This window comes from Daphnia pulicaria, chromosome 5 (assembly GCF_021234035.1).
Source record: "Daphnia pulicaria isolate SC F1-1A chromosome 5, SC_F0-13Bv2, whole genome shotgun sequence".
NCBI classification, from domain to species: Eukaryota; Metazoa; Arthropoda; class Branchiopoda; order Diplostraca; family Daphniidae; genus Daphnia; species Daphnia pulicaria.
Genome location: NC_060917.1, coordinates 1,470,968 through 1,498,687, shown reverse-complemented (window position 1 = coordinate 1,498,687; position 27,720 = coordinate 1,470,968). Strand labels below are relative to the sequence as shown.

Sequence of the window (27,720 nt, the reverse complement as noted above, 5' to 3'; positions counted from 1 at the left end):
AAACCAAAGGGAAATGGCCGTCAAATTTATTTTACGGGTATCCTTACTGTGCTATAAATTCGGGACAGCCCTGAGGCGATATTCGAAATATCTCAAAAAATGCCTTACCCGAGATTCGAACCAACGACCAAGAAAGATAATCCGATTCCCAGGCAGCCACTTTATCCACTGAGCCATGGGAACATACAAGAATAGGGCGATCTCTTCAATGTATGATGCAAATCGTAGGATAGAACACGCAGAATTAATTTTACGGGTATCCTTACTGTGCTATAAATTCGGGACAGCCCTGAGGCGATTTCCGAAATAATATCAAAAATGCCTTGGATTTGAACCCACGACTGAGAGTTTATAAATGCGATTCTTAGTAGAGTCACTCAACCCACTGTGCCACAAGAATTTTTTGGAAATTGTCTTAACAAAATTATATAGAATTAACAATTAGGGGCAAGACTCTTATACAAAATCATAAAAGACGTAATGAAAAAAACTTTCATCATCAATATTCGACCTCACAATAAGTGTCGTCCAGGACGGAACTTAGAAGTTAGATAGTAAAACCCTGATTTTGACAGTTCAACTAGTGCCATCTTGCGTACATTATACTGTCCCGATTTTGTGTACTTGGGTGTCCCGATTTTGTGTTATGGGATTTATCGCCAGCAAGCTTCAAGTTCGATTTGATGGAAATTTCTTTATTTTTCTTGCATTTCTATGCATTGAATCTAAAGATTCTGTCGAGCTCTTTATTTTAAGACTAAATTCAGCTCAAAATAACCCCTAAATATCTTAATATTGCAAGATTGCAAACGTCCCAAATCTAGCTTTTTTCTAAGTCCTTTTTCCCAATATATTTTTTGTCATATCTTTAAAATTTGTACAGCTACATTGACATAGTTGTATATAAACGTAGATCCGTTCATTTTCTTTAATTTCAGCAACTTTTCTTATCGAAACTCGGGTTAGTTTTTGTTTTAAACTGAAAAATGTTATTTCGTCCCAAATAAGAAATTTTCGGGCCTGTCCCGAATTAGGTACTTTACCCTATTTGTACACAGTATGCGATAATATGTAGGAAAATATCCGTGCCCGCTTTCGTAATTAACAAAATTTAAATTTTGTGCAAAAAGATTTACATCAAAAGAATTTGAAAAAAAAAAAAAAAATCTAAAAAGGCGTTTTTCCGTAAAATGGCAACGTCTACTACGTGGAGGTTTTCGTATTGCCGGTCGCCCGAATTGATTGCTCTCTGTTCCTTTTAAGATTTCAAGTTCATTACTATTTATTATATTAACTGGGATTTGCCAGAAATAAGTCAGGTCCAAAGGTTTTGATCTGAGTAGAGTTTCGGTAAGTTTTAAGTACCGTCATGCCTCGTTTTCCCATTGTATATTCTTTGATGCCCTGTTGGTGAAAGTTTTTTATTATATAACGAAAATTTGTTTTGTTTTTAGCCATGGGGACGTTTCAAGAATATATTCAACAGAATGAAGATAGGGATGGCGTACGATTGTCATGGAATGTATGGCCATCAAGCAGATTGGAGGCCACAAGGCTTGTTGTGAATCTAGCATGTTTGTATACTCCGCTGAAAGAAAAACCTGGTATGTGTTTTAAAATGAATGACAAAGTTTCAGTAATAATGTGATTTTTCGAGTAGACTTGCCTGCTATTACTTACGATCCAGTTATGTGCACACGAGGAAACTGTAAAGCCATCTTAAATCCTCTTTGCCAGGTTGATTACAGAGGGAAATTGTGGATGTGTAACTTTTGCTTTCAAAGAAATCCAGTAAGATAGTGCTAAAAGCTTTTTTTCATTTATCTTTGTTAACATTTTCATTGAACTACTTAGTTTCCGCCTCAGTATGCTGGAATTTCTGAGATCAATCAGCCAGCAGAATTGCATCCACAGTTTTCCACTATAGAGTATACACTAACGGTAAATGAGGCCAGATAACATTCTGCTGGTGCACAACAGAGGCACATATTTATGTAATTGGCTGTTTAACATTTTTTTTATGTTTTAGAGATCCCAAACTTTACCACCCATATTCCTCTTGGTGGTTGATACGTGTATAGATGAAGATGAGCTAGTAACACTAAAAGAGTCCTTACAAATGTCTCTGTCTCTATTGCCACCTAATGCGTTGATTGGATTAATTACCTATGGAAAAATGGTTCAGGTATTATCATAGTGAATTTTACTAGAGGACGTTTTCTAAACGTTGTCAATTTTTAGGTTCACGAACTGGGCTGTGATGGAATTGCCAAGTCCTATGTTTTCCGTGGCACTAAGGATTTTTCTGCTAAGCAAGTACAGGACATGCTTGGACTTGGAAAGGGTGGTGGTGCAGCTGGTGGTGGTAATGTTCCACCTGGCCAAATGGGCCAACCTGGAATGCCCGGAATGCCTGGTCAACCGGGACCTGGAATGCCTCCTGGATCAGTCGGCCCCATGGGTGGACCAATGGGTACCCGAGGACCTGGCGGACAATCTGTCCTTCCGCCCAGCCGTTTCTTGCAACCGGCGAGTTTATTACATAAATAAGATCATTGCTCACGATAATTTATATACATTTATTACACCACAGGTGCACAAATGCGACATGTATTTGACTGATCTTCTCGGAGAGCTTCAGCGTGACCCTTGGCCGGTTTCTCAAGGCAAGCGTCCTCTGCGTTCAACTGGTTCAGCTCTTTCGATTGCTGTCGGTCTGCTCGAGTGCACTTTTCCCAATACCGGAGCTCGTGTAATGCTTTTTGCTGGAGGTGCCTGTTCTCAGGGACCCGGCATGGTTCTCAATGACGACCTTAAGCAACCCATTCGATCTCATCACGATATCGATAAGGATAACGCAAAATTCATGAAGAAGGCCACCAAACACTACGAGGCGTTGGCCAGCCGTGCCTGCACAAACGGCCATGCGATTGACATCTATGCTTGTGCACTTGATCAAACTGGATTATTGGAGATGAAATCATGCTGTAATACGACAGGCGGTCATTTGGTGATGGGAGATTCCTTTGGCTCATCGCTCTTTAAGCAAACGTTCCAGCGTGTTTTTGCCAAAGACGCCCGCAACGAGTACAAGATGGCCTTTAACGCCCTGATGGAAGTGAAAACGTCACGTGAGCTCAAAGTTTGTGGTACCATTGGACCTTGCATCTCGATGAATGTTAAAGGACCCAACGTATCTGAAACTGAACTCGGCATTGGCGGCACGTCACAATGGAAGTTTTGCGCTTTAGGAACCAATACAACACCTGCTGTGTTCTTTGAGGTGGTCAATCAGGTAATGATGCTTTATTATTATTATTTGTTGTCAATTCTTTCACTCGGAAAGTTAACTGAATTTATTTGTTTTGTATTTCAGCACGGCGCGCCTATACCACAGGGGGGTCGAGGGCATATTCAGTTTATTACGCAGTATCAGCATTCAAGCGGTCAAAAGCGCGTTCGAGTAACAACGATTGCTCGTAACTGGGCGGATGCCGCTGCCAATTTGTCTCACATAACGGCCGGTTTCGACCAGGAAGCGGCTGCCGTTCTCATGGCTCGCCTGGCTGCCTTCCGCGCAGACTCTGATGAAGGACCTGATGTCCTTCGTTGGCTCGATCGCATGCTTATTCGCTTGGTAAGAGATGCTTTATTTACATTCGATTGAAATGACTCACTAACCTATTTGTTTTTGCAGTGTCAGAAATTCGGCGTATATTCGAAAGACGACCCCAACAGTTTCGTCATTGGCGAGAACTTTTCTCTATATCCCCAGTTTATGTTCCATCTTCGTCGATCGCAATTCCTGCAAGTGTTCAACAACAGCCCAGATGAAACAACCTTTTACAGGTAAAAATGATCCAGCGTTCCTTTTATTGACTCCTCACTACAATACATCTTCTTGTAGGCACATGCTCAATCGTGAAGATTTGACGCAAGCCCTCATCATGGTACAGCCTATCCTGTACAGCTACAGTTTCCACGGACCACCCGAGCCAGTCTTGTTGGATACGTCGTCAATCATGCCCGATCGCATCTTGTTGATGGATACATTTTTTCAGATTGTCATATATCACGGGGAGGTAATTTAGCCCTTTCGTCGAATTAACTTGACGTTATACAGAACCATGTTAACGTAATGAATCTTTTTTTTTGTAGACTATCGCCCAATGGCGGGCGTTGGGTTATCAGAATGCGCCCGAATACGAGAACTTTAAGCAGCTACTGCAGGCGCCGATTGACGACGCACAGGATATTTTGCAATCGCGATTCCCTATGCCGCGTTACATTGACACAGAGCATGGTGGCTCGCAAGCTCGTTTCCTCCTCTCCAAGGTCAATCCGTCGCAGACTCACAATAATATGTTCACATACGGCGGCGGGGTAAGTCACCCGATTTCGGACATAATTATTATTTTGTTTTAGTTTTGTTCTAGCTGACTTAGAGTGCATGCATGAATGGCTGGGAATTGGGATGTATCAGTCTTGCATCCAATTCGTCATGTTTTTGTTGAATGATTAGCCGTGCATGCATAGGGCTATGTTAGCTATTAGTGACTTATTCTTTTATTTGTTTGTCTCCCTTTTGCCCCTGATGCTCGTCAAAAACGCAACTCACGTTTCCGCAGTCGGCGCCCAATAATTCGGTTTGTCTATCATTTTGTTTTTTATTATTATTATCGTGTGCTTGTAGCATCTTCTTTTTTCATTCTTCCCGTTATGGAATGCTTTTTCTGTTTTTGTTTTTGTTTTAATTCGTTCCAAACTAACCGCCGGTGCATGTTTTAATTTTCGGTTGGATTCTTTGCTTCTTCTTTGTAAATGGAATTATTATGGAAAAATTTTAATCGAGTTTCTATTATTAACTTATTGCAGGATGGTGGAGCGCCAGTGTTGACAGATGACGTCAGTTTGCAGGTCTTCATGGAACATCTGAAGAAATTGGCCGTTTCGTCGACCGCTTAGGAAATTAAACTAAAGGAATCAAATGCCCATGATAGATTTGATAAAAATTAAAACAAGAAAAAAATCGGTTTAGAATTTATAATGAGATTTGAAAGAAGTTTATACGTCATCGGCAAGGAGTCATGACTCCTCATTGTTTCGGTTGAAAACCATTTTTTTTTTTGTCCATTTATTCTTCACGCTGCTCAGCTTGTACCGTTCCACATGTTTGGGGCTTTATCGTAAATAAATATGCTGTTTCCAATTTGATGAAGTAAAATCATTTCTAGATTTTTGCAGGGACTGTTTAAAGTACACGCCTAGGCTGGAAATTGTTAAAAGCAGTTTAATTTGTGTTTTTATTTTAATGTTTGGTTGATAAACAGTAGGTGCCGCTGGCCACGGCTTGTTGCCATTCATACAACACTGGAAAACGTATTTCATGTTCCCGCGCAGTATTCGACAGTTATAGCATCTAGAAATGTAGACCGTCTTCCGCACTCCTTTATTCTTACTTCGTGATAAAACCATGGCCATGATGTGATCACTTTGACATCCACAGCGACTCGACCTTTTACTGTAATTGGCTAATTGCAATATGGAATTCCCATGACCCAGTGTCCCAGATTTGGGAAAAACTCCGATTCAAATTGCGACCGAAAAATTAAAGAAACCCATTTTTAATTTTTCAGATTAACAATTTTATTTTGCGGATTTGTAGGAAAACGTGCAATGTTCTTGCACCCAACATTTTGGCTACATGAACATACCGTAAGTCCCGCGGGTTAAATCAACGAATTTTGTTTGACGTGGTTTAGCGTTGAAGTTGTGTCATTGGATCCACAGCATACATCCGACAAATCAAGTGGCGTGACTGACTTCAGTCGTGTCCTTATATTTTCCGGGTTATTCTGGAACGAGGAAACATTCTAATCGTCCAAAGAATTCATAACTTTTCTAGAATTTTAGCATTACTTTATTTACAATTCTGCCTTGCGCTGTATAATCAATATTTTGGTTATGATTAATAGCATTGTTCATGAGATACCAAACATCAGCCTTGTCACGTTTCGATTCTGCCAGCCGTTCTTGAGAGCCTTGAGTCGTGCTACTTGTTTGACGGATCGTTCTTGAAAAACGATTTATGTGAGCCTTGTACACCCACATCCGCATTCGTGTGAAAACAGTGCATCTTGCAAAAATCGTGATTCGCACCCTTCCTCCCTCCTAATCGTGCATTACTTTTTCAGAATTTATTCTTCAATCAGTTGAGTACGAGTTGTCCAATGTGGGACATTATTCAGCGCATAATTCAATAGTAAACTACTGTCCCTTAGGCTTGAATGATGTTTGTTTTTTTTTACCCTGGCACAGTTGAGGAATTATAGCAAGTGCCCGTGGCGTTATATCTCAAGTATGGTGATTAGGCCCTTGTCAACGGTACCACGAACTCTCATATGAAAAAATAAAAACCACAGTATACTATTCCTACGCTGTTACGCCTCTGTAAACTGTGTTATCAATGAAAAAAACAATAATCTATGGGAATGCAAACATTTCGCAAGAATTTCTCTCGTTTTTCGAAAGTCTCCAAACTGCGAATTTGTCATATGGTATACGTTAATGGCCATTTAGAGAGAAAGTGAAAAGTAAAGTGGAAAAGTTGTACATTTTTATTCTCACACTTTCCAGCTACGTACAGTTTTAAACAACCCGGAACTTGATTGTGAAGGTAGGCGAGTCACGAAAAACTTCCGGCTAACCAGAATTTCGCAAGGTAGTAAGCAACGTAGTTATGTAATGGACATTCAACAGATATAGAAGTCGGAAGTTCCAGCCCAATCCGAATAGCTAAAATTCTACAATAATCCAGTTTTTTTTTTTAAATTATTTTTACATAGTTAACTATTATATAGGCGACAATAGAGCGTATCCGTCAAGCTGCACGAACAAGAGGCTTTATCAGTTGATCGGCAAATTTCGCAGCGTGACGGTTCGTGCGACGAAAAGAGCAGCTCCAAAAACATTTGATAACGATTCCGAGAATCTATCACTCGATTTATTGTTGCTCACAATCTTGCAATTAGTTGCTTTCTTTATATATCTGGCATAATCTGTAATTTACCCAGCACGTGACGGGACTGGGTCCGCTTCACGTATATAATATAAGGATCTGCAAGGTCACTTCCCCGCAGGCCGTTTCATTTTTACGTTTATACCAGACACAGCAGAGCTATAGGCGCTCTCCGGTGATAGCAATAATAAGCTACCATGCGAAGCCCCAGAGTCATTCAATTAAACTGCCAGCAGCCACATGACAATGGAGATTTAATGGAGCGAAAACCTAATAGCTATAGCGCTATAGTTGCAATGTCGCTGAGTTTTTGATATTTCTTCCGACTTTTGAATGCGATGACGACATCCCCCCGCGGTCTTTGATTCATCTGCTCGTGCACACTGCGTCTCTTCTTCTTATTCTCTCAAGGTCCCCCGTTTGCATGTCGTCGGTGTAACGAACGCCACCATCACGATGCGTGAGTCTGAATTACGACAGGAGAGAACAAAAACCCCAAAGTTCCCAAAGTTCTCTACTATACATAGTTAGAAGAAGGCGAATCACCTTTAACAATCGGAATCAAGTTATTGTTTAGCCGAGTCAAATGTCAAAGATGAGTGACATGTCTAGCGTGTTGCTGGTACGGTATAATATAAATCATTATTCTTGGCGTGTTTATACACAATATAACAAAATTGGGGCGGTGGTTTCGTACAAGAGTTGAGCATATTGGAACAAATGTAATGAAAAATTTGGAGGTCAGAGGTCTTGGACTTTCCCTCATCCTGTACAATGTAAATCTGCTGGGGACGATTATTGCTGACTGATGGGTCATCACGCGATCTCATTGAACGAATTAGTATATAAGGACAGTCGCGGTCCATCGAAAAATCATCAGTCTGCACATCAGTCAACCTGAGAAATATTCTCCACTGAAAGAGCCAACGAGTTCCAGAGGAAACACTAAAAATGGCCAAATACTTGGTATGTTATTTCACTAAATTTTTTTTCAGTACGTTCAAATTTGTATTTACCCATCAAACGGCAATTTCACTTCCTGATTGACCAATACTGATGCAATATTGCTTCCGTTTTTTTTTCATTTGATGGGTGATTCACAGTCGGTGATTATTTTGTTGGTTATTGGATTGGTGGCTGCCTCGCTGAGCTCTCCAGTTGCTTCCGGTTCCGATCAGGATCAACTTTCTGAAACCGATATGGACGGCAGTGAATTCTTCCATTCGCCATACCACCATGCTGTTGGCGCTAGATTCGGTTACAACTTCGGCTACCCTCTGAACCTGCCTTACGGTAGACCCGGATTTGGTGCTGTGCCCGGCGTTTACCCGGGGGTCCACCCAGGTTTTATCCCGCAATACCAATTTTTCGATGACAAATGAGTCAACGTCCATTGACTTGAACGGACCAACAAAACAAAAAAATGGTTTTTTAGATTTGAAATTCATCGTCGACTTCCGCACCCATTTTATTACAATATTCATATACCATCCCACTCACTTTTTGTTTCGAAATGGCATACCGTAATATCCTTCTTTTCCGTTCTTTGCAATCCTTATATACGCCTCGTTAATAATCAACCACGATTTCAAATACAATTTCGGCATTATTAGCATTTGTATGAATAACACGCAATGGGAATGAACTCGCGGTCCTGTACGTCTATCTCGCCACGACATGGAAACGCTCTATGGGATTTTATATATCTGTCGATTCATTGTTTCGTTCTGTTTTTCTCGATCACGTCCCGGACGTGAAAAAGGTGACGTCGCTGCCCCATTCTTTTTTCAATCTAAAACGTACATATTGTTTTCCTAACTTTTGAGATAGTAACACGACGAGAAGTTGGTGTTGGGCGGTTTTCTTGGGATTTCCCAAAAATATCGACGCGGGCATGGACACAAGAAAAGATGATAATAGAAAAACATTGTTCAAACTTCATTGCCGACAGGTAAGAATAGTACAAGCTAGCCAAGAAATGACGAGATCTACCACAAGATTGTTTCGACCTTCAAATAAGACTATGCTTCATTTTTCTTAAAGCAATTAAGCACGGCTGAATTGAACAACCGTTGAAGATGCTATATTTTGAGCATAATATAGGTAGGCTATCTATTACGTACGCAACTCAAGTCGTGATCATTTGGCAAAAAAAAAATAACAACCGCACAAAGAATTGCACGGTCGTGACGATTATGTCTTGAGTTGCGAGAATTATTTCATGAGATGCGACGCCGTTTGAGCCCCAGTTTTTTTTTTCTGCAGCTCACGCCCAGCAACATCACGGGTCTCTTCCTAGTTGTTAACCTTCACAAATATAAACCTTCTTTCTTTTATAGAAGTTTTGGCATGACGAGTATGAATTGGAGGTCATATTCAATCAAACGTGATATGGGATCGATCTAGAATCAAAAAGCTTTTGACGATGAGAATACGTGTAACATATGCCGGTTGCTGTTAAGAAATATCGGGAATCCCCAGGACAATATACGTTTGAGTTTACAATCCAGCTCACATCAGTGAGGGGAATTTTTAAAATCGTGAAAAATAAACTATTAAACAAAAAAAGTTCTTTCACAGTTTCACGATTTTTCTGTTGCTGTTTACTTCTTTTTCTTCTTTTCGGTTGTTTATCATTCTTGAAAGTCAACTTGCGCCACGCTTGCCTACCTTGCCTATATTTGCCGACTTATTTTTGCGGCGGTTGCTTTTCCCATCCGCCCGCACTTATACGCAGCCGAGTCGTGCAGCCAAAAAAAAGTGGGTAGAAGAGGGAACGTGATAAATAAAAAGAAAACAAAACAGAATCCTCCTGGCGTATAAAAGGTGAAAGTATGGACGTGGAACAACCAGTTGGTGCCGTCCTCTTGTCCGAATCAGTTGTCACTGTGCAGTTTCGCTAAAAAATGAATTTCCCTCAGGTAAAATGTTGTTACGCAACACTTCTCGGAGAAGCTGTGAGAAAAAGAGAAAAATAATATTGCGGATCTTAAAAACAAACAAACTATTTTAATGTTGTAAGTAGACAAAAGAATTTACACGCATGTTTTTCTTTCTTTCCTCTTCCCGCTTCCGGGTTGCCTTTAATGCAGATGATTTTGCTGGCCATGGCCGTTGTCTCGTGTCAACTGGTCAATGGACACAGGGAACGTCGTGCTCCACAGTACTTCCCCTACAACCCTCATAACATAGCTAATGATATTCACAATCATATCACGAGTTTGACGTATGACATCAACAATCGAGTCTCTGCGGCCGCCAACGCCGCCATCGCCAATTCTCTTGCATCTTCCACTTACGCCTTGAACGGCCCAACGGGGATACGTTACCCATCTAATGGTAACACATTTATTCGTCCCTTCTACATACCCGGTGGACAAGGTCTCTACATCATCTCTTCAGGAGGAAATGGCATCAGCAGTTCCGGTGTCGCTGTCAGTGGAGGAAATCGTTTCAGCTCGGGAGGAAGTGCTTTTGCATCTGTCGGCTCATCTGGAGGATCGGTACGTCCCACATCGTCAAGTCTACGCCCCACTTCATTCCGACCCACATCAAATCCCGTGCGTCAACAATCCTCGTTCCGTCCGTCGTCAGTCCGTCCAGTTTCGGTTGCAGTCGGATCACCAAATCGGTTTGCTGCTGCCGCAGCCGGTCCACTACCTGGCGGCGGAGTTTCAGCCAGTGCAGGTGCTATCAGCGTTTCCGGTTAAAAATGCATGATTTAAAAAGAAAAAAAAATCCTGATCGTTATAACTGTGGGGATTTTATTTTTGAGGGGATTTTAAAGAAAAAAATAATTCATTACACGAGCACTTGTTATATTTAATACATTTTACGTTAATTCGGAAACTTTGCACATCGTCGACTCTATTGCGGTTATCTATCACATTTTATTTATTTTTTATTTTTTAAATTGGAATAGCCGAATATTTTTATTTCTGTTTCAAGGCCAACGCCTATGTGTTTTCCCGGACAAAATCCTCTAGAGCGTAACGGATAAAAAAAAAGATAACCGGTAATTTTATTATTTCAATCTGGTATTATTATTGTACCGGATGCTGAACAAGAATACGTTTTCGTTCTTCCGGTCATGATTATTCTGCAGCGTAAAACTTTTTTTTTTAAACATTGAATTCTGTGTAGAATTAATTCCGTGAAGACGTAAAATAAAGGCCAGCTAAAAATTATCGTCTGTACCAGTCGCTATTGCATATCTACAAAATAATTTGGTATCGTGTATTGGTGTACAGCCCAAAACAGCATACGCTTGTTTAGTATTTAATCAAACAAAATGCAAACCTAGACATTTAAAACAATAAACTCTCACGTATATGTTTTGTTATTGATAAGCCAAGACTGGACAACGATAACGGAATGACGTCACTAAAATAAAAAAATTCCATTGTCGACTTGTCTTATGAGCTCCAATAAATAATAATAATCATGGCTACCTTCTTCAAATATTATTTATGTGATTACGATCCGAGCGATCTTTATTTTTACGAGACGGAGAAAAACTAATGTCGGAATAAATGTTCGCCCCGAAAAGTAAAGAATGAAACGAATGCTAATGCGGGTTTTTTAAAAGCCTCGACAGATTAGGACTTGATTTGTGACCTTCGTAAAAAGAAAGCTTTCAAGGAAAAACAAACTCTGCTGTCTTTACTTCCCTTTACACGGTTATTTACATTTAAAATTCAGTAGAGCGGAGGTAGATTCACGAACCTTGCGCTGGCTGAACCTTGAACGAGACTTGGGAATCAAAGTATCGTCTGCTAGCATATGCAGGCAAGCTATTTTGAAATTCTACCATTTCGGCCATTGGTGGGTTTATTATTGCGAGCAAGTAAACAAATGAAGTAGAGGAGAAATGGCGCCTTCCCGCCGATCTGTTGCAGCTAACAAATCTCGTGCTACTCCAAAGCGTAATAAAGTCAATGAATCAAGTAAAGATGAATCCGGGAATGTTTCTTCGTCTGCGGAAGAGAAACCTTTTTTGTTACTGGAAGATGTCACGTGTAAAATTTGTTTAAATTTGATGGTAAAACCAGTCAGTTTGCCATGCCAACACAATTTGTGCTATTCATGCTATCTAGTAAGTTACTGTGACTTACATTTATTAAGATTCAGTAAACTTAATAATTCCATTGTTTTCTCATTCAGAGTTGTGTTGAAAAATCAAATCTGGCATGTCCCATGTGCAGGAAACGGATTAGTGTATGGTGTCGTCAAGCTGCCAAAACCAATACTATTGTAAACGAAACTATGTGGGAACAAATTCAGGTTCAATTTCCTGAACTTATTGAGGCACATAATGTTGAAGGCAAAGATGACAAGGATATTGAGGATTGTAAGTTTTATTAGCAAACTCTTTAGCAAAATTGTTCAATGAGACATTTTATCATTTTTATTTCAACAAAGTTTTCCCCACTGTTCCCATGCATCAGTTTGCAGAGCCTGGTGAACTATTGAAAGAGTTTGAGAAGGAACAGGAGAGGCAAACAAAAGAAGAAGAAGAAAGAAGGAAAGAAGAAGAGAAAGCCTCAGCCGATCTCATAGCACAGCTTGCCATAGAGCAGGTTTGCCTAAATTAGTTAATTGCACTTTTAATTCTCGAAAGCTTAAAATTCTTTCATTTCAGGCTGAACGTGCTAAGGCAAATGAGGAACTGGAGAGAATAAGATTAGCAGATGAGGCCTTAGCCCTTGAACTTTCTGGAAGGGAAGATAATATTCGCAAGTTACGGCGATCAACTATTATACAGACACCCCCGTCATCAAGAAAGCGACCAAGAAAAACTAGTTCCGATGCCAAGTCCACTCCAGCAGCCAAAAAAATCAACAAGTTTTTTTCTAGTAAGTAGCATTTACTGTTAATTTCCTAATTTCATATTGAAATTTAACACAATATACTTGTTTTAATTTAGGTCGCTCTAATGAAAATGACGAGCCATCACGATCTCCATCTGCGTTTGTGCCTGTAACTGAACATTTCCAAAAAAGTAAGATGAACAACTATTCTGACAATTACTGAGTGGGGCAGATATTGTAAATCACCAATTATTACATTAGAGGATGTTTCGATGAGTGAACCTCGGAGTTCTTCTTGCACTAGCTTGGAGAGCATAGACCAAGAAGTGAGCAAAAGATTACATTTTCGCCCGATAAATGCCGCTCCACTCACTCCGCCAAAAAATTCACCTGGCAACAGTAAGTTGTGCTTTTCATGTACATCGCTTCTTCTAATTATATTTTCAACTTATTTATTTATTTATTTATTTATTTTTGTTTAATTTTTAGGCGAAATTGTCAAGCCTCAAGTGGTTACTGCAGCCAAGAACTTGAACCAACTTTATGGTCTGGCCACTCTGGCGGAGGAAAAAGGTAACCATCTGAAAAATTAGTTGTCGTATATTTAACTTAATTGTCGTTTTCTAGCTCTAGATTTACCCGAAGATGTTAATCATAATAGCACGTCTGATGATTCAGTCAAAGACGGTGGAGTGTTGGCTCAAGAACTCCTGGAAATGGAACGCGAGTGGCTTCGAAAGAAGAAGGAACAAGAGGAAGCCGACAATGAATTAGCACGGAAGCTACAACAAGAACTGGACGAAGAAGCCAATCCTGGAAGAGCCTTAGTCAACCGCAGCAAAGGCAGTAGAGACGAATACCAACTACGCACGAAGAAATTAAAGAATCAACCCACAATAGAAGATTCTTTCCAGCGGCCTTCATTTCGTAAGTCCAATCCGCTTCCTTGAATGACTTCCTCACTAAATTTCTTTGGAATTGAGCACGAGTTTTGATCTTTCACATGAAGCAACGTACAAAAAAATCAATTATTATGATTAAAAATTGTGATTTCAATACATAGAAGACAATTAATTTCTTACAGTGTTTCCACCTTGTCTTCCAGCATTTTTTCGAGAATTGATTTTTTGAAGAAATAAAGTTTTATGGAGGAAATCTCAATATGCACAATATAAAGGTTTTATTGTAATCAATGTACGTTACATTAGTGAATAACTTCTGCCGTTTTTATAAATATGCGGTGCTGGAAATACCAACTATTTGTAAGTCAAAGTAAAATTTATTATCGTATTTAGATACAATGTAAGAATACCCCGTTAAGACACCAGGGCAAAATTGTGCGGAATAAAAGGCTATGATCACTTTGTTCGAATTTTCGATGTGTTTCGGACACATGTAATAACGCTAAAATAAATGTTGCTTCTCTGTCAGAGAAATAAGAGCCAACTTGTATTCTAACAAGGCGCAGTATCACATTTTATTCGACTATATTTCTTTTTATTTCCCCGCGTTACTAATTTATGTGCACTGGTGACTCTAGAAGTGATATTTTTTTACGAACAATGGAAGAACGCGACTAGCCTAGACTTCATCCGTTATTTGTCCACTTTGTTCGAATGTGTTGTTTATCTAGTAAGAAACATGAAGTTGTTGATATTTTAATATCTTTAATTATTTTCATCGATTATCATGTTACCTTATTGGGTATTAGGAAATCGATATCGGCAGAATGTAAGGCAGATGAAATCGATTTGGCTACTTTTGAAGAAGCATTGGTGAAATGCAGAACCATTAAGCCTCTTTTATGGTAATCTGACGCCACGGATTTAAGCATCTGTATGTAGATAATGAATCATGAAATAAGGATGTGGCCTAAAATTCAAATTTGAAAAATAACCGCCTCACTTTTAGCGCAGTGTAGTCGATTTCTGTTACGTGCGATAGATCGACCAAGACGCATGTCTCTCCATCAGTGGCTTCGTTAAGAACTTGTCGGAATTTTTCTACTCCAGGGAAGTACAGGTTTGTATCAGCTTTAACGATGACTCTCTCTTCGGTTCTCTTACTACCCTGCTAAGCAATCGAATAAACATTATGACTGTTGCGTGTGTGAGAGAAGGAAAGAAGGATTTACGGGTTGCCGTATCAACTCCAGATGAGGACGGCCTCCCGCCATGTAGGCCAACAAAAACAAATGTACTCCAGCCCCAATCAAAATCCCGTACTCCATATTAACAAAGAGGCAGCAAAAGAATGTCACACCTAAGGGAACAAGTTCCACTCCTATAACAAATCAACAGGGGATTAATATACCTTATCAAAATTTATTGCTTGTAAATGCAATTCAAGTAAATATACTTCTGCTTTTCCAAATGGGTTTAAGTTCCTCTAATTCCACCATAAAAATGACTGACGTTATGATTACAGCGGCAAGGATCGCTTTCGGAATATAAGCTAGACTAGGCATCATAAAGCCCAAAGCCAACAGAACCAAAGTGCCTAGAAGGAATTAAAAATGATCAGTAAACTTTATGTCCCCCAAATTGGAGAGATTAGACCATATTATTGTACCTGCGTAAACGTTGGACAGCGGCGTTTTAACTCCGCTGGCATTTTGAACGGAGCTCCTTCCAAATGACGAAGTGATGGGCATCGCGCCGAAAAAAGAACCAAAGATATTTCCCATACCGAGAGCGATCATTTCCTGAGTGGCATCCGTTCGTTTGCCGAAAGCTTGAATAGTCAAAGCACACAAAAGTTAGACGTGTTCTGGCATTACTACACTCTTCCGATGACATTACCGAACGCTTTGGCTATAGCAACTTGTTCTAATATGGCAATAAGGGGAATTAAACCGATGGCTGCACCCAGTTCTGAACATATCTCTGGGAAACTTAACAAAACAGTGCTATTCCCGTCTAAATCTGTCTTATTGATTGAAAACGGAGGCAATTCAAATGAAGGTAGACCGGCTTTGATGTTACCTAGGTATTTTCAACGTGATCAGTAAATGGTGGCAAAGGATACATGCGAATAACACTAATGGGTAAATGTCAATTCAACGGAAAGGCACTAAAACCTGTTAAGGTAAAAGGAGATAGGCCGTTGACTTGCAAGACGTATGCAGCAACGCAGCCGCCAATGACAGCAAAGGCATTTCGACTAGTTGAAATGAACCACAAGCCACCATCAACGAACCGGTTACGGAGACATGTAATTTTCTTAAAAGGTCGAAGGTTTTTCATCGCAGTCAGTTTCTATGAGGATTAGGTTATGTAGACGAACCAAAAATTAAATATTTCCCATGTATTGAATGCGAAATAAAATAATGTCTTATTATTTTGAAATAAATACGAACCCGCATAAAAAGCAGGATGACGATGGAGGAAAGGCCTAGCCCAGCATCCCACGGATTAATTTTAGACAGGTTTGTAAAGAAACCCGTCCAGATTTCAACGAAGGAAGACCCACTGAACTTCAGTCCAAAGAGCCCTTTTACTTGGGTCGAGGCGACGGTCAAAGCGGCTGCCGAACAGAAACCAGAAATGACTGGCGCCGAAATGAAATCGACCATAAATCCTATGAATATTTCCCAATGGATTAATCGTTATTATTTTTGTGGTTTTCCCCAAGTTTGTTGTGATATCCTCCCTATCAGGCAGCGGTAAGCTAGGTAGTATAAAAGTAGGAAGAATGAAAAGTAAGATATGTACCGAGGTTAAGCAGTCCGGCGACAAGCTCAATAAGTCCAGCCAGAAAAGACAAAAGGCAAGCATAAGCAGGGCCCCCTTCGTTGGCATAATTGAAGGTCATTAAAGCCATGACGGCTGTCGGACCCATCGAGGATTCTTTAACCGATCCAAAAACGGTGTACGCAAACAACCCCATAAATGAGGAATAGAGACCATACTGTTGGCAATAAGTTAAGTTGTGATAAAAAAAATGCTGATTGAACATGTTTAGTCGTACGCAATAATTAAATAAGAACCTCGAAAGGAAGTCCCGCGACGCCAGCATAAGCGATCGACTGAGGAATGATGGTAAGTCCGACGGTGACCCCGGCGATAAGATCAAAGACGGAATAATTCAAGTTATAATTTGGCAGCCATCCCACGATCGGCAAGCGACGACGAAGCAGATCTACATTACACAAGTCTTTTATTCTTCTAATTCTGGATTTCTTTTTCTTTCCCGAGTTAGTAATTTCTTTTGATTGATTTTCGTAGTTTGGTAGAAAAGAATCTTCGTTCGAGGGGGTTGTCAAGGACGTTCTCTCTACTGCTACATTATCTGAAAATTAAAAAAGGTTACATTGAGACAGAAAAATAAAACATTCTTTTTTCCTATCCGATGCCGGATTTGACTGTTTTAAGATAAAATCATGTCATGCCGTGAGCCCGTGACAAATGAGTTATATACCTTTTGAATGCCCTTTCATCAAGGGTTCTGCACATTTTCCGTCCTGTTGCTGATCCCGATAATCGATGGACTTTGTTGAATCATTCAGATTCGGCATTTTGCGTCATTGGCCAACGACGTTTCGATTTAGTTCAATGTCCTGGTGGCAATCAATAAGCGAGCACAAGCCTCCTTTTGATAATACGTACTCTTATTCCAGCCTCCACCAGAAAGTAGGCGAAAGAGGAAAGGTACAGTTCGGCCTTTCAAACTAGACTGACCATGATTCCAACTCGAACTTATCATTTTCCTCTCTTTCTCCATGGAAAAGACCGCCACCTATGGCAGATAAGTAACTTTCGATGAGAAGATCACAGTCACAACAAAAATTATAAACAGCTCAAATAAGCGCGCGTCAACACCAAGCATATGACCACATATTTTTGTTTTTATCTTGCCGAGCGATGGATGAAATTTCAAGATATCAAAGTGGAAATTGAAACATAGGCTATCTCTCTATCCAGAAGTGAATGTGACGTAGTTAAACAAAAATCCCCTTCATGACGTACTAAATTTGGCAAACCAACATCCGAAGAAGTAAAAGCGAAAGTTTCTTTTTCGATTCTTTCTCGTTGTCCTATATAGTCACGTACGCCAGGAAACCATTGCCAGAGGCTTAAATCAGTATGACGTTACTTGTACCTTGTTGCTAATATTTAAACGCTCATGAAACATATGAAAGAAACGAAGAGACGCAATGGAAACACGGCGTTTAAAAGCCGCTGTATGTTACGGTGAATTGTAATTTGTCATTTGACATATGATAGGCTACCTCAAATTTATAAATAGTAACGTTACAACTGAGCTAAGAAAGTTCCATTGAAAAATAGAGAACAAGGTCGACAAAACTCGACATATGATTTAAAATTCAAAACACGTAAAATGCTTATTGTAGCTTCTGATTAGGTAGGATGACTTGCGTTTTATTCTTAACATTTTTTCCCACAGAAGGACTGATTAGGCTATTCTTAAGTATTATAGATAAGAGGAAATATTAAAAATATAGACATTTAGCTACTCATTTTCATGAGTAAAATTATGTAAAAATGTATTTTTTTAAACTCAGAAGTTATTGTGTTTTTTCTCATTACTGGGCAAACAAAACAATTAAGTTAGAAACAAACAAAGTCGAGAAAAACAGATAAGGTCATGTACAGGATCCTTGCACAATTCTTGAATCGATCCGGATACTTAAATTATTTGTTTTTAATTGAAAGTTTAGATTCCCACTTATAGCTCAAGTAGTGCCAGGCTGCAAGCCATATAGTCACATACAGTGTTGACCAATGCCACTGCCAGTAACAGCGGAGCGGATAAGGGATTACCTGTCTTACGCAATAATTCGTAAAATCTATAAACCTAATAGACATTTTTTTTTTACGTTTGTCATGTTTTAAAAATTTTATTAGGATACGTGACATTTCGGCAGGTTCCGTAATGGGTCATTCCACGCCAAAACTTCCAGAGGTCGTTGTGACCATCTATCGGTTTTTGATAATTTTTGGTGGGTGGGTTCTTAATAGATAGAAAATAAGGTAGTTAGGTAGCCAAAGGATTTTGCTTAAATCCAAATCGTTTGGCTGTTATAGGTGTCCAAAGTTGAGACTTTTTCAAAAAAAAGTTGAAAAAAGGGTGATTTGCGCTTTAATTTTTAAAACCAACATGATTTTATGAATGAAGAATTTTTATTGCAGAAATGTTTAAAGGGAAAAAAAAACTTAATTTTAAGACCAAAGGGACCTTCATCGGAAGTACCGTCCCCCCCCAGAGCATCGTTTTTTTTAAATGAAATATTTTTTAAATTCATCATTATTTCCGGGTTATTTGTAATGCACGTAGATCAACGTTTTTTCTAGAACCAATATTGAAAATTTCAAGAATATATGACTAGCTGTTCTGAAGATAAAAATAAAAACAATTTTTGACTTTTCTGATGTAAGATTTTTTGAAAAGCCTTAATTCAAATAATTTCTTTTGGAATAATGATAAAAATATTTAAAAATACTAGTGACATAGAGAATTTTATTCTCTGTCGGCTATATGTAGTAGACGTAAATAGAAAAATAAATTACAATGGGTTAAAATATATTTTTGTGTAGACGACCTTGTTGGGGCTATTTCTGCCTTTAACAGTAGGGCTAGTTGGCTTATGGAAAATTGCCATTACTGAGAACGACTGAATTTTTGAATTAGCTCAAATTACTTATGGTTATTAAAACTAATCAAGGGAAATATATGAAAACCACCCTGACAAAGTAAATCGTTAATATGATTTATTTGATCAAAATCAAGGATTCAAATAAACCCCCATATCGGCTGCTCTCCCATTAGAATTACAGGGAAAGTCAACTAGCTCCGTTGTAAGGGCATGTTGCGTAATTTTTTTCGTTTTATAACTTTAATAACGCTGGAATTGTAACTAATAAAATGTTCATAAATTGTGCCAACCCTTACTTCTCTCCCCCAAGGGAAATTGTGAGATTTCAATTAACAATTTCTCGTTTAAACCTAAGTATTACAAGATGCCCTTTCAATCAATTATAAAAAAATGTTAATATTTTTCAAACAAATAGAAGTGGCGATTCTGATACTCCCAGACGCAATCCAACATCACTGAAATAATGTTATTTAAAAATATACTCAAAATATTGAGAAAACCTTAGAGTAATTTTGTATAACTTTTATTCCCTATCTTTTGGTGTAATTATTTGAAGCATTAATCCACTTTTACTCTAGATATTCTTTACGGCGTGATTTTTTCTTACAGCTAGCACAGGGTCAAAATTTCCTGTTCGTAATGGTCCAAAATTGAGTAAGTATAAGTTTGTGGCTCCAAAAGACCCCGATATTCGTGATCCTAGTAAAATTTTGGTTTAATTTCCTGTTTCGGTAGAAAACATATGGAAATTGCCCAAAATCCAGATTTACTGAACATTATTATAGTAAACGAAAATTATCGATTTTGACCAAATTTTAGATTTCTTTTTAATTACATTTAATCACCAAAAATTTCACGTAATTCACGAATATTTGGTTGATTTCGACGAAAGCTTGATGGTTACAACACTTTCGCTAACTATTTCGCCATTCTTCCGGAAAATTTGCATTACTTTCAACACCAATGCAACCTACCACATATAAAACCTAATCTTGTAATTTTACTCTATAATAGGTTATTCTACACTGACTTGCAGTGATAAAGACCTTTATATATTATAAGAAAGGTATCCAGTACTATTTTTGATTTTTCAGGCTAGACATTCTGGCAATATTGTGGGTTCCTTTTGAACACCAATACCTTATATAAATTGTATTCTTGTATTATTACTATAAAATACGTTTTTTTCACTGGTTACTACAGGTAATGACCTCCATATGTAATGGGAAATGTCTTCAGTATTATAGATTTCATGTAGTGTTGGTAGAAGATATCGGAAAAACTTCCAAATTGAGTTAGTGTTAGTTTTGGGCCCAAACGAACCCAATATTCGTGAATAGCGTCAAATTTTGGTTTAATTTCATGTGTCGGTTGAAAATTATGAAAATTGTCCAAAATCAATTTTTTTTACCTGGACGTTTTTGTCCACGAAAATTCTCGAATTGGACCAAATTTTTAATTTCTTTTAAATTACACCTTATCAACCCTAAATTTCACGAATGTTTATTTGATTTCGACAAGAGCTTTATTGTTATAGGTCTATTGGTAACTTTCGCGAATCTTCCGGAATAAATGGTCATTACTTCCAACACCAATGCAACCTACCACAAAAATTCATAACCCAATCTTGTATTGTTACTCTAGAATAAGTTATACTACACTGATTTACAGTGATAAAGACCTTTTATAGAGAAAAGGTCTCCAGTACGATTTTTGATTTTTTGCAGATTACATTATTGCATCATTTTGGGTTTCTTTTCAACACCAATACTACCTATCTCATATAAATTGTAATCTTGTATTATCTTTTATCAAATATATAATATTATCAATATACTCGATCGATCCAGCAATGTCACTGAAATAATGTATGATTAATAATGCTTAAACTAAGAATTTAAACCCATAAATATTGCATATCAATGCATTTGCCTTGAAATTTTTCTTCGATTGGTATAGACATTGTGAAATAACGGATTTTGTTTTTGTTTTAATTTGTTGTTCCAATACGCGTCTGCTGTTCCAAAATTCACCATTTTAGTCCATTTCCTGGTAAGGAAATATTTAAAAAAATCCTCAAAATATTGAGAACACATTATGTAATATTGTAGAACTTTTTGTTCCCTATCTTTTGATATTCTTTACGTTGTGATTTTTTCTTACAGCTAGCACAGGGTCCAAATTTCCTTTTCGTAAGGGTGTACAATTGAGTAAGTATAAGTTTGAGGCTCCAAAAGAACCCGATAATTGTTATCCTAGTCAAATTTTTGTTTAATTTGATGTGTTGGTTTAATTTCTTTGCTGCGTTATTTTTTCTTACAGCTAGTATACAGGGTCCAAATTTCTTGTCCGTGCGAGATTTGTAACAATTTTAATTGCAATTGTAACAAACCTCGTAAGCTCTTAGTAATGTGCATGCTAGACAACGGTGAAAAGTTTCATTCTGGCACAAAAAGAACACCGTGGATCATGCAATCGTCCTTTTTTTTTGTCACTTTTCGCTCATATTAGCTACTTATTGTATTTTTGAAGAGAACTGATCGAAGAGAATCGATTGCTCCACTGATGTGGCGGATACCAGATTTCAAGACTTTTTCTTAGATCAAAGATCCTTTACAAATTTTAATGTTGTGGAACAGAAGTGACGGATTTCGGGATACGATTTGGACTTTTACATTTATTAGAGCTGCTTGAATTTGAACATTGGAATTTCAGTTTTTATGTCCTCAAGTTCTTTAATAAAATCCATCATGTTGAAAAATTCATCTTCCCGGTACGCTTAGGGAACAGAACCCACCTACGACGACGATGAAATAGAAACATCGAAGAAAATTCTATGGATAAGGTCTTTGAATAAAATCTGCTTAGAGGATTTCGAATAATTTCTGCAAACTATACTTTAATGACAGAATTTTCCCTCTTCTTTAAGTTATTGGCCATAACTTAAAATAATTAGACTTTCGTTGTGTCCTAACTCCTAAGCCAGCAACTACCTCAAACTGACATCATCTGCGCAATCTGACCAAATCTACGCTACCTCTTGCTTCGTATAACGAACGACGTTGAAAATCCTTTAATTACCGGTAAATGACTTTCTTCAATTTGCAAATTCATTATCGCCATGGTTGCTATCGATTTCATTTTTTTACCATTGACAAATTTGACACTTATTTTTCATACTTACTGTAAATTTACTATCGATTTTTTGTTGTTGGATGTATTTTAGTTTGATTTTTTTAGTAAATAAATAATTTGTTGCTCGGAATTTGTCTAATTAACTTCATTATTGTGAACAGAGTGTGTATTGCGCATTCAAAAATTAACGACATAGATTTAATGTTGACATAACTTGAAGTTAATTGCTTTTTGGTTGTTTAACTCTTATGAACGAAATCAAAGATAATATGAAAATTTAAAAAACTGAATATGAAATACATAGAGAAAATTAAATAGCAAACTGCCTTGCTGTAAGAAAGAAGTTCATGGGTTGCTGTTGACAGCTTAAAGTGCGGTCACATTAAAAGTTACGCAACGTTATGGAAAACAGTGAATGGCAGCGTAACCCGTATTGACGGAGGGATTTGCAAAACAGCTTTAAAGCACCAGATATAAAATTAAAATTCAAGCAATTGCCGCTTCGATTCCGCTGATATTCTGGACATAGCTAGACGTAGTCTGCTGATGGGCTGGATGTACTTTTTTAAACTGTTTCCAAAATGCCAAAAGTAAAAAACAAGCAAATAAGTCTTGCAAAGTTGAATAAGGATCTCGGTCATGCTCGACAAAGCCGCATCACACATCATATTTCCCGTTTTGAAGAGCCAAGGATTGTTCGAAAGCAAATTGTTATTTAATAAATATTTCCGTTAAATATGTAAAGCGAACTAATTGAAATTCAATAATTTTATTCCAGAAGTCAAAGTGATTGAAATACAAGGATTATCCGGTTGCGACTGGAGGGAATTTAAAACGAAAAGTCCTCAAAAGGACAGAGGCAAAACAATATCCCCATCAATCGGCAATCGCCTCAACAATTTCAAGGTCCAAACACAACCCCCCCGAAACAGATCGAACCATTCCCGAGCTTCAAGAGGAAATTTTGCTAAAGCGTACACAATTGCAAGGTACATTTTACATTATTCTGCATGTTAGTGTTGTATGTTAAATTCCCTTTTTGGATAAGAAGTTAAAGAATTCTATTACAAATGTTCATATGCATCTTTCTAGATGGCATACTACGCCTTTATCTTTAGTCTTTCTAGTTTAACTGTTCTGACTAAATTAGATCTCAAGTTTGAACAAGTGAACGCAACGGAACGAACAATCTCTCATAGCATTTTAATATCATACACGCTTTATTTCGTGTTAAATTTATTGAAGAAGAACTGGTAGCAAGTGTAAAACTGGAGGCCTTCCAGTAGAACAAAGAGTAAGAAGGTGAAGAGGGGAGAATAAAACTCCCATGATATCTGTTGTAAGAAATTTTTTTTTAAATTCCTCAACTTCTTTGCCAAGAAGAAGATTTACCACTTACCTACTAAGATTACCTTTCCTCTTCTAAAAGCTCAAGAAACCCGCTCAACCACTAATCATGCTGCATCTTCAGTGCCATCCTCGTCCAGTTCAACGGCTAGTCCTGGTATGTTTCCTTTTACCTTTATTTTATTCAACACTTTTTATTCCGTCCATGTTAAAACAACCATTTTTTTTTGCTATTTATTAATAGATTAAGGCCAATTGTGCCGTCCTTTGACATCAAGTGCCAGGAAGAAGGTACTTGTTTGCCTTTTTTAAAATATAGCATGTACCTTTCATTTAAATTTCTAGGGTCCGGTATCTTCCAAAACTACCATATTAAGAAAAGCCTATTGCCTTATTCTTAATTTCGAGAACTTCACCTGTGATGAAAACTCAACAACCAAGGTTTGGTTTTTTACATTTTACTCTTTGAAATACGTAAAACTAATAATGGGACTCTTTAGTTATTAGAAACACGAGTTGGTTCTCTCGAAAACGTCAAGAAACTGCAAGAGACATTTATTCGTTTGGGGGCCACTGTTCTAACTAAATTAGATCTAAAGTTTCAAGAAGTGAACGCAACGAGCGAATTTCTCGAAAAAAAAAGTGGACTGGAAGAGCTACGACCACTTTGTGGGGGCCATCATGTCCCATGGGATCCATGAAAGATTCATAACATCAGACTGTCGTGATTTCAAAATTGAAGAGTTTGTAGCAACATTTTCCGGAAATAGATTCCCGGGCTGTTGGGGAAACCCAAAATCTTCTTTTTGAATTTCTGCCGTGGACATAACGTGAATAAAAGTAATGTGTTTTGAAGATTGAAGACCTCCAGAATAATATTAACTACGATCTCTACGATCACTTGGTCGTTGCTATCATTTCCTATGGAGTTTCGGACCAATTCATCACATCCGACTGTCGGGAATATGATATCGAGGAGTTTGCTGAAGCAATCTCGGGAAAAAGATTCCTCGGCCTTTTGGGGAAGCCCACAATTTTCGTTTTGAATGTCTGCTGTGGAGATAAAGCGAATGAAAGTAATTTTTTTGCTGGGTTATACATGTTTGAATTTCAGTTGAAGTTTCATTTTTCATTTGTACAGTTATAAAATTATGCATTGTTTAAATTATGCTGTCTGTTAGTATTAGATGTTGAATTCTCTTCTTTTTTTTCTTAAAACTAGAAAGTTTAGTATTCATCTTATCAGGCTACTTCTCATCAGGCTACGACCACTTGGTGGTGGCCATCATGTCCCATGGGATCCATGAAAGGTTCATCACATCAGACGGCCGTGATTTCAAAATTGAAGAGTTTGTAGCAACATTTTCCGGAAAAAGATTCCCCGGGCTGTTGGGGAAACCAAAAAAAGCTCCTTTTTGAATTTCTGCCGTGGGCATAACGTGAATAAAAGTAATGTGTTTTGAAGATTGAAGACCCCCAGAATAATATTAACGAGGATCTCTACGATCACTTGGTCGTTGCTATCATTTCCCATGGAGTTTCAAATAAAAGCCCTGGATTTTTCCAGGTCTATCTGATTATAGAAAAAGTATACTTTATAGCATAGATTCAATAAACTTAAATATTTTTTATCGCAGGAAGAGAACTTATGATAGTTATGAATACCTCATAACTGTGAGCAATCACTTTATAGAAATTCACAGATTGAGGAATTCCCTCATTGCATTTCCATTTTGCGTACCCAAACTTAATCTCATTATTTTTTTAACCTTTCCATAAAAGATTCTGAACCTCATAAAATTCCGGTCCATTCTGTGCATATTTCATCGCTATATGTTGTAAGAAATCTTTTTCAATCAGGGTTGCCATACTTTTATTTTGTTTATGTTCAAGAATCTACTGTAAGGCCATGGTAAGACGAACGAAAAAAAAGCGAAAGAGTTTCATCCTCCTTTGTAAGAGTTTTGCCGTGTTTGGCGCCTTTTCCCAACATATCATTCAAGTGCGTTTTTAGCCCCCACTTTCACAACCCTTGGGACTTCCTATTACTTTACTACACCCCAAAAATAATAATGAATTTTAAAAATATTTCATTTAAAAAATACGATATTCTGGGGGGACGGTAGGGGAGACTGGAGTATACCGGGACACCGGGTCAAAAGGGACAGTACGGGGAAAAATAGTAGATATTTATAAAATTAAGAAAAATTTTAGTATGTTATTTGAATACGTATTTTCTACTTCGGCATGAAATTTGGTTGAGCTTTGCCAATAACTGTATGAGTTATTGACAAAACTAAAAAAACGGCTTTTTTTAGTTATTTTTGTCTCCGCCATTTTATGTTTATAGAACCAAAAAAACGCTAATGGCATGTAAATTTAATATGAAAATGAAGATAAATCCTTTCTTGATCGTTAGGAACAAAAATTAGAATTTTAGATGAATTAGTTTAGACAGTATTAACTTTTCAAAAAAATTGTCTAAACCGGGAAATCGGGACAGCTGTTTTTGACTATTTTGGGACAGTTACGGGCCAATCAGCGTACAGCATTTTAAAGAGGCTTGATTTCCTGACCTGGCAACGCAGGATATCCTACTGCTCCATAAGGAATTTTGTTTATATAAGAAAAAAGGTTCATTAACACAATAATCAAATTGAAACATTTATAAACTCAAAGAGTCTATGCAGTGGAACACTTTTTCAATTTTTTCAATTTTATTATTGAATTTTAAGGCGAAAACGGAGGACGTCCCTCACCACCCACCCCAGTGTCCTCACTTACCCGCAAAAATAGGCTCCTTCCATAAATCTGAGTAAACTTTAAAAGACTTTTATGGGGAAATGGTTCATTATTAAATTATACAAAAAATATGGGGGGTACATTACAATTAGGAATACATAAAAAAAATTTTTAAAGAAATTAAATGATTAGTTTGGGAGATATAGGGGGCAAACGAAAACCATCCCGTCTTACTCCAGTCTCCCCTATACGGACCCCATGCCCTTGGAAGTTGTAAGCCAATAAAATCACGAAATTACCTTGTCTCGACTTTTTCACCCAAGAAACTCGAGGAGAAATAGAAACACAAAGAAATATAAATGTATAATTCATCCTTTAAGCCAATTTGGCTACAGTGTAGGGGAGAGAGGGGCTAGTTGGCATTTTTCTAGTTAAACCCCTTACAGACCAAACCAAATCAAGCCTTTTACACCAAATATGAAAGACAACACCCAGATTGCTCATACAAAATTTCAAAAGTATACGACTTCCCCAACAGGAGCTATAGCAAAAAAAAAAAAAACGGCAAAAAGTTTTTTTTGGGCCTCTCAGCATTTTTCATTTTTCTCATAGTATAAAACTCTAAGAGTGTCAGAAAACCCAAGCAAAAAAGAATTGATGTTTGTCTTATTTTTAAAAGAAACCTGACATTTCTACATTAAAAAGTCATTTAGTTATCAATTTATTTGTTCGAAAAGCACCCTGTGGGGTTAGTTGTCAGAAATTTTGAGGGGCATGTTGACATACAGATTTTTAACGAGATGCTGAGTTGAAAGTTTTCAAAATTCGACCTAGAAATTTTGGAGCAATGGAGAATCGTCAGCTGCCAACTTACCCCGTAGGTGGGGAAAGTTGGCAGACTTTTTTTGCAGTTTTTCTCGATTTCACAATTTCGTGTAAATGAACATTGTAACAAATACGATCAATTCATAGAGAATTGAAATCTGAATTTGATTTATTCATTCAATTTGCAAAACGTGTGGTCAAAAAATTCAAATAAATTCACAAAAAGT

The 27,720-nt window shown here is 37.7% G+C and overlaps 4 protein-coding genes across 6 annotated transcripts; 3 read left to right on the top strand and 1 right to left on the bottom strand.

Annotated features, from left to right (window-relative positions):
- Nucleotides 1-1,188: 1,188 nt before the first annotated feature.
- Nucleotides 1,189-5,209, top strand: LOC124340896 (protein transport protein Sec23A-like). 2 transcript variants are annotated; one of them, XM_046793675.1, is made up of 13 exons: nt 1,189-1,350; nt 1,455-1,604; nt 1,661-1,791; nt 1,855-1,941; nt 2,030-2,185; nt 2,242-2,529; nt 2,594-3,295; nt 3,377-3,637; nt 3,698-3,849; nt 3,908-4,082; nt 4,159-4,383; nt 4,629-4,646; nt 4,876-5,209. In XM_046793675.1, exons 2-13 carry the CDS (start codon nt 1,457-1,459, stop codon nt 4,963-4,965), a joined length of 2,433 nt encoding a protein of 810 aa, XP_046649631.1. In that variant the 5' UTR covers nt 1,189-1,350; nt 1,455-1,456; the 3' UTR covers nt 4,966-5,209. The 2 variants fall into 2 exon arrangements, with proteins under 2 accessions (XP_046649631.1, XP_046649632.1); XM_046793676.1 differs by lacking the exon at nt 4,629-4,646.
- A 4,616-nt stretch (nt 5,210-9,825) lies between these two features.
- LOC124341330 lies at nt 9,826-10,867 on the top strand. 2 transcript variants are annotated; one of them, XM_046794389.1, is made up of 3 exons: nt 9,826-9,939; nt 10,111-10,357; nt 10,421-10,867. In XM_046794389.1, exons 1-3 carry the CDS (start codon nt 9,925-9,927, stop codon nt 10,726-10,728), a joined length of 570 nt encoding a protein of 189 aa, XP_046650345.1. In that variant the 5' UTR covers nt 9,826-9,924; the 3' UTR covers nt 10,729-10,867. The 2 variants fall into 2 exon arrangements, with proteins under 2 accessions (XP_046650345.1, XP_046650344.1); XM_046794388.1 differs by having other exon boundaries at nt 10,111-10,867.
- An 885-nt stretch (nt 10,868-11,752) lies between these two features.
- On the top strand, nt 11,753-13,909 carry LOC124341083 (E3 ubiquitin-protein ligase rnf168-like). Its single transcript, XM_046794009.1, has 8 exons — nt 11,753-12,113; nt 12,182-12,368; nt 12,440-12,597; nt 12,660-12,873; nt 12,945-13,019; nt 13,090-13,227; nt 13,318-13,401; nt 13,456-13,909. Exons 1-8 carry the CDS (start codon nt 11,889-11,891, stop codon nt 13,776-13,778), a joined length of 1,404 nt encoding a protein of 467 aa, XP_046649965.1. The 5' UTR covers nt 11,753-11,888; the 3' UTR covers nt 13,779-13,909.
- A 346-nt stretch (nt 13,910-14,255) lies between these two features.
- Nucleotides 14,256-17,521, bottom strand: LOC124340944 (sodium-independent sulfate anion transporter-like). The gene is made up of 12 exons (XM_046793786.1): nt 17,248-17,521; nt 16,817-17,118; nt 16,542-16,737; nt 16,187-16,407; nt 15,908-16,085; nt 15,630-15,812; nt 15,400-15,561; nt 15,187-15,327; nt 14,963-15,111; nt 14,734-14,901; nt 14,525-14,662; nt 14,256-14,457 (listed from the first exon to the last, which is right to left on the bottom strand). Exons 1-12 carry the CDS (start codon nt 17,342-17,344, stop codon nt 14,410-14,412), a joined length of 1,983 nt encoding a protein of 660 aa, XP_046649742.1. The 5' UTR covers nt 17,345-17,521; the 3' UTR covers nt 14,256-14,409.
- Between the last annotated feature and the right edge of the window lie 10,199 nt (nt 17,522-27,720).

Excerpts from the sequence above, each read along its gene's own strand:
- LOC124340944 (XM_046793786.1), bottom strand. The coding sequence starts at position 17,344 with ATGCCGAATCTGAATGATTCAACAAAGTCCATCGATTATCGGGATCAG. Across the intron at positions 17,119-17,247 it reads GATGAAAGGGCATTCAAAAG|ATAATGTAGCAGTAGAGAGA; the intron begins GTATATAACTCA and ends TTTAATTTTCAG. Across the intron at positions 14,902-14,962 it reads TGGAGTTGATACGGCAACCC|CAGGGTAGTAAGAGAACCGA; the intron begins GTAAATCCTTCT and ends TCGATTGCTTAG.
- LOC124340896 (XM_046793675.1), top strand. The coding sequence starts at position 1,457 with ATGGGGACGTTTCAAGAATATATTCAACAGAATGAAGATAGGGATGGC. Across the intron at positions 1,942-2,029 it reads CTATAGAGTATACACTAACG|AGATCCCAAACTTTACCACC; the intron begins GTAAATGAGGCC and ends TTTATGTTTTAG. Across the intron at positions 3,638-3,697 it reads ATCGCATGCTTATTCGCTTG|TGTCAGAAATTCGGCGTATA; the intron begins GTAAGAGATGCT and ends TTGTTTTTGCAG.
- LOC124341083 (XM_046794009.1), top strand. The coding sequence starts at position 11,889 with ATGGCGCCTTCCCGCCGATCTGTTGCAGCTAACAAATCTCGTGCTACT. Across the intron at positions 12,598-12,659 it reads CACAGCTTGCCATAGAGCAG|GCTGAACGTGCTAAGGCAAA; the intron begins GTTTGCCTAAAT and ends CTTTCATTTCAG. Across the intron at positions 13,228-13,317 it reads AAAAAATTCACCTGGCAACA|GCGAAATTGTCAAGCCTCAA; the intron begins GTAAGTTGTGCT and ends TTTAATTTTTAG.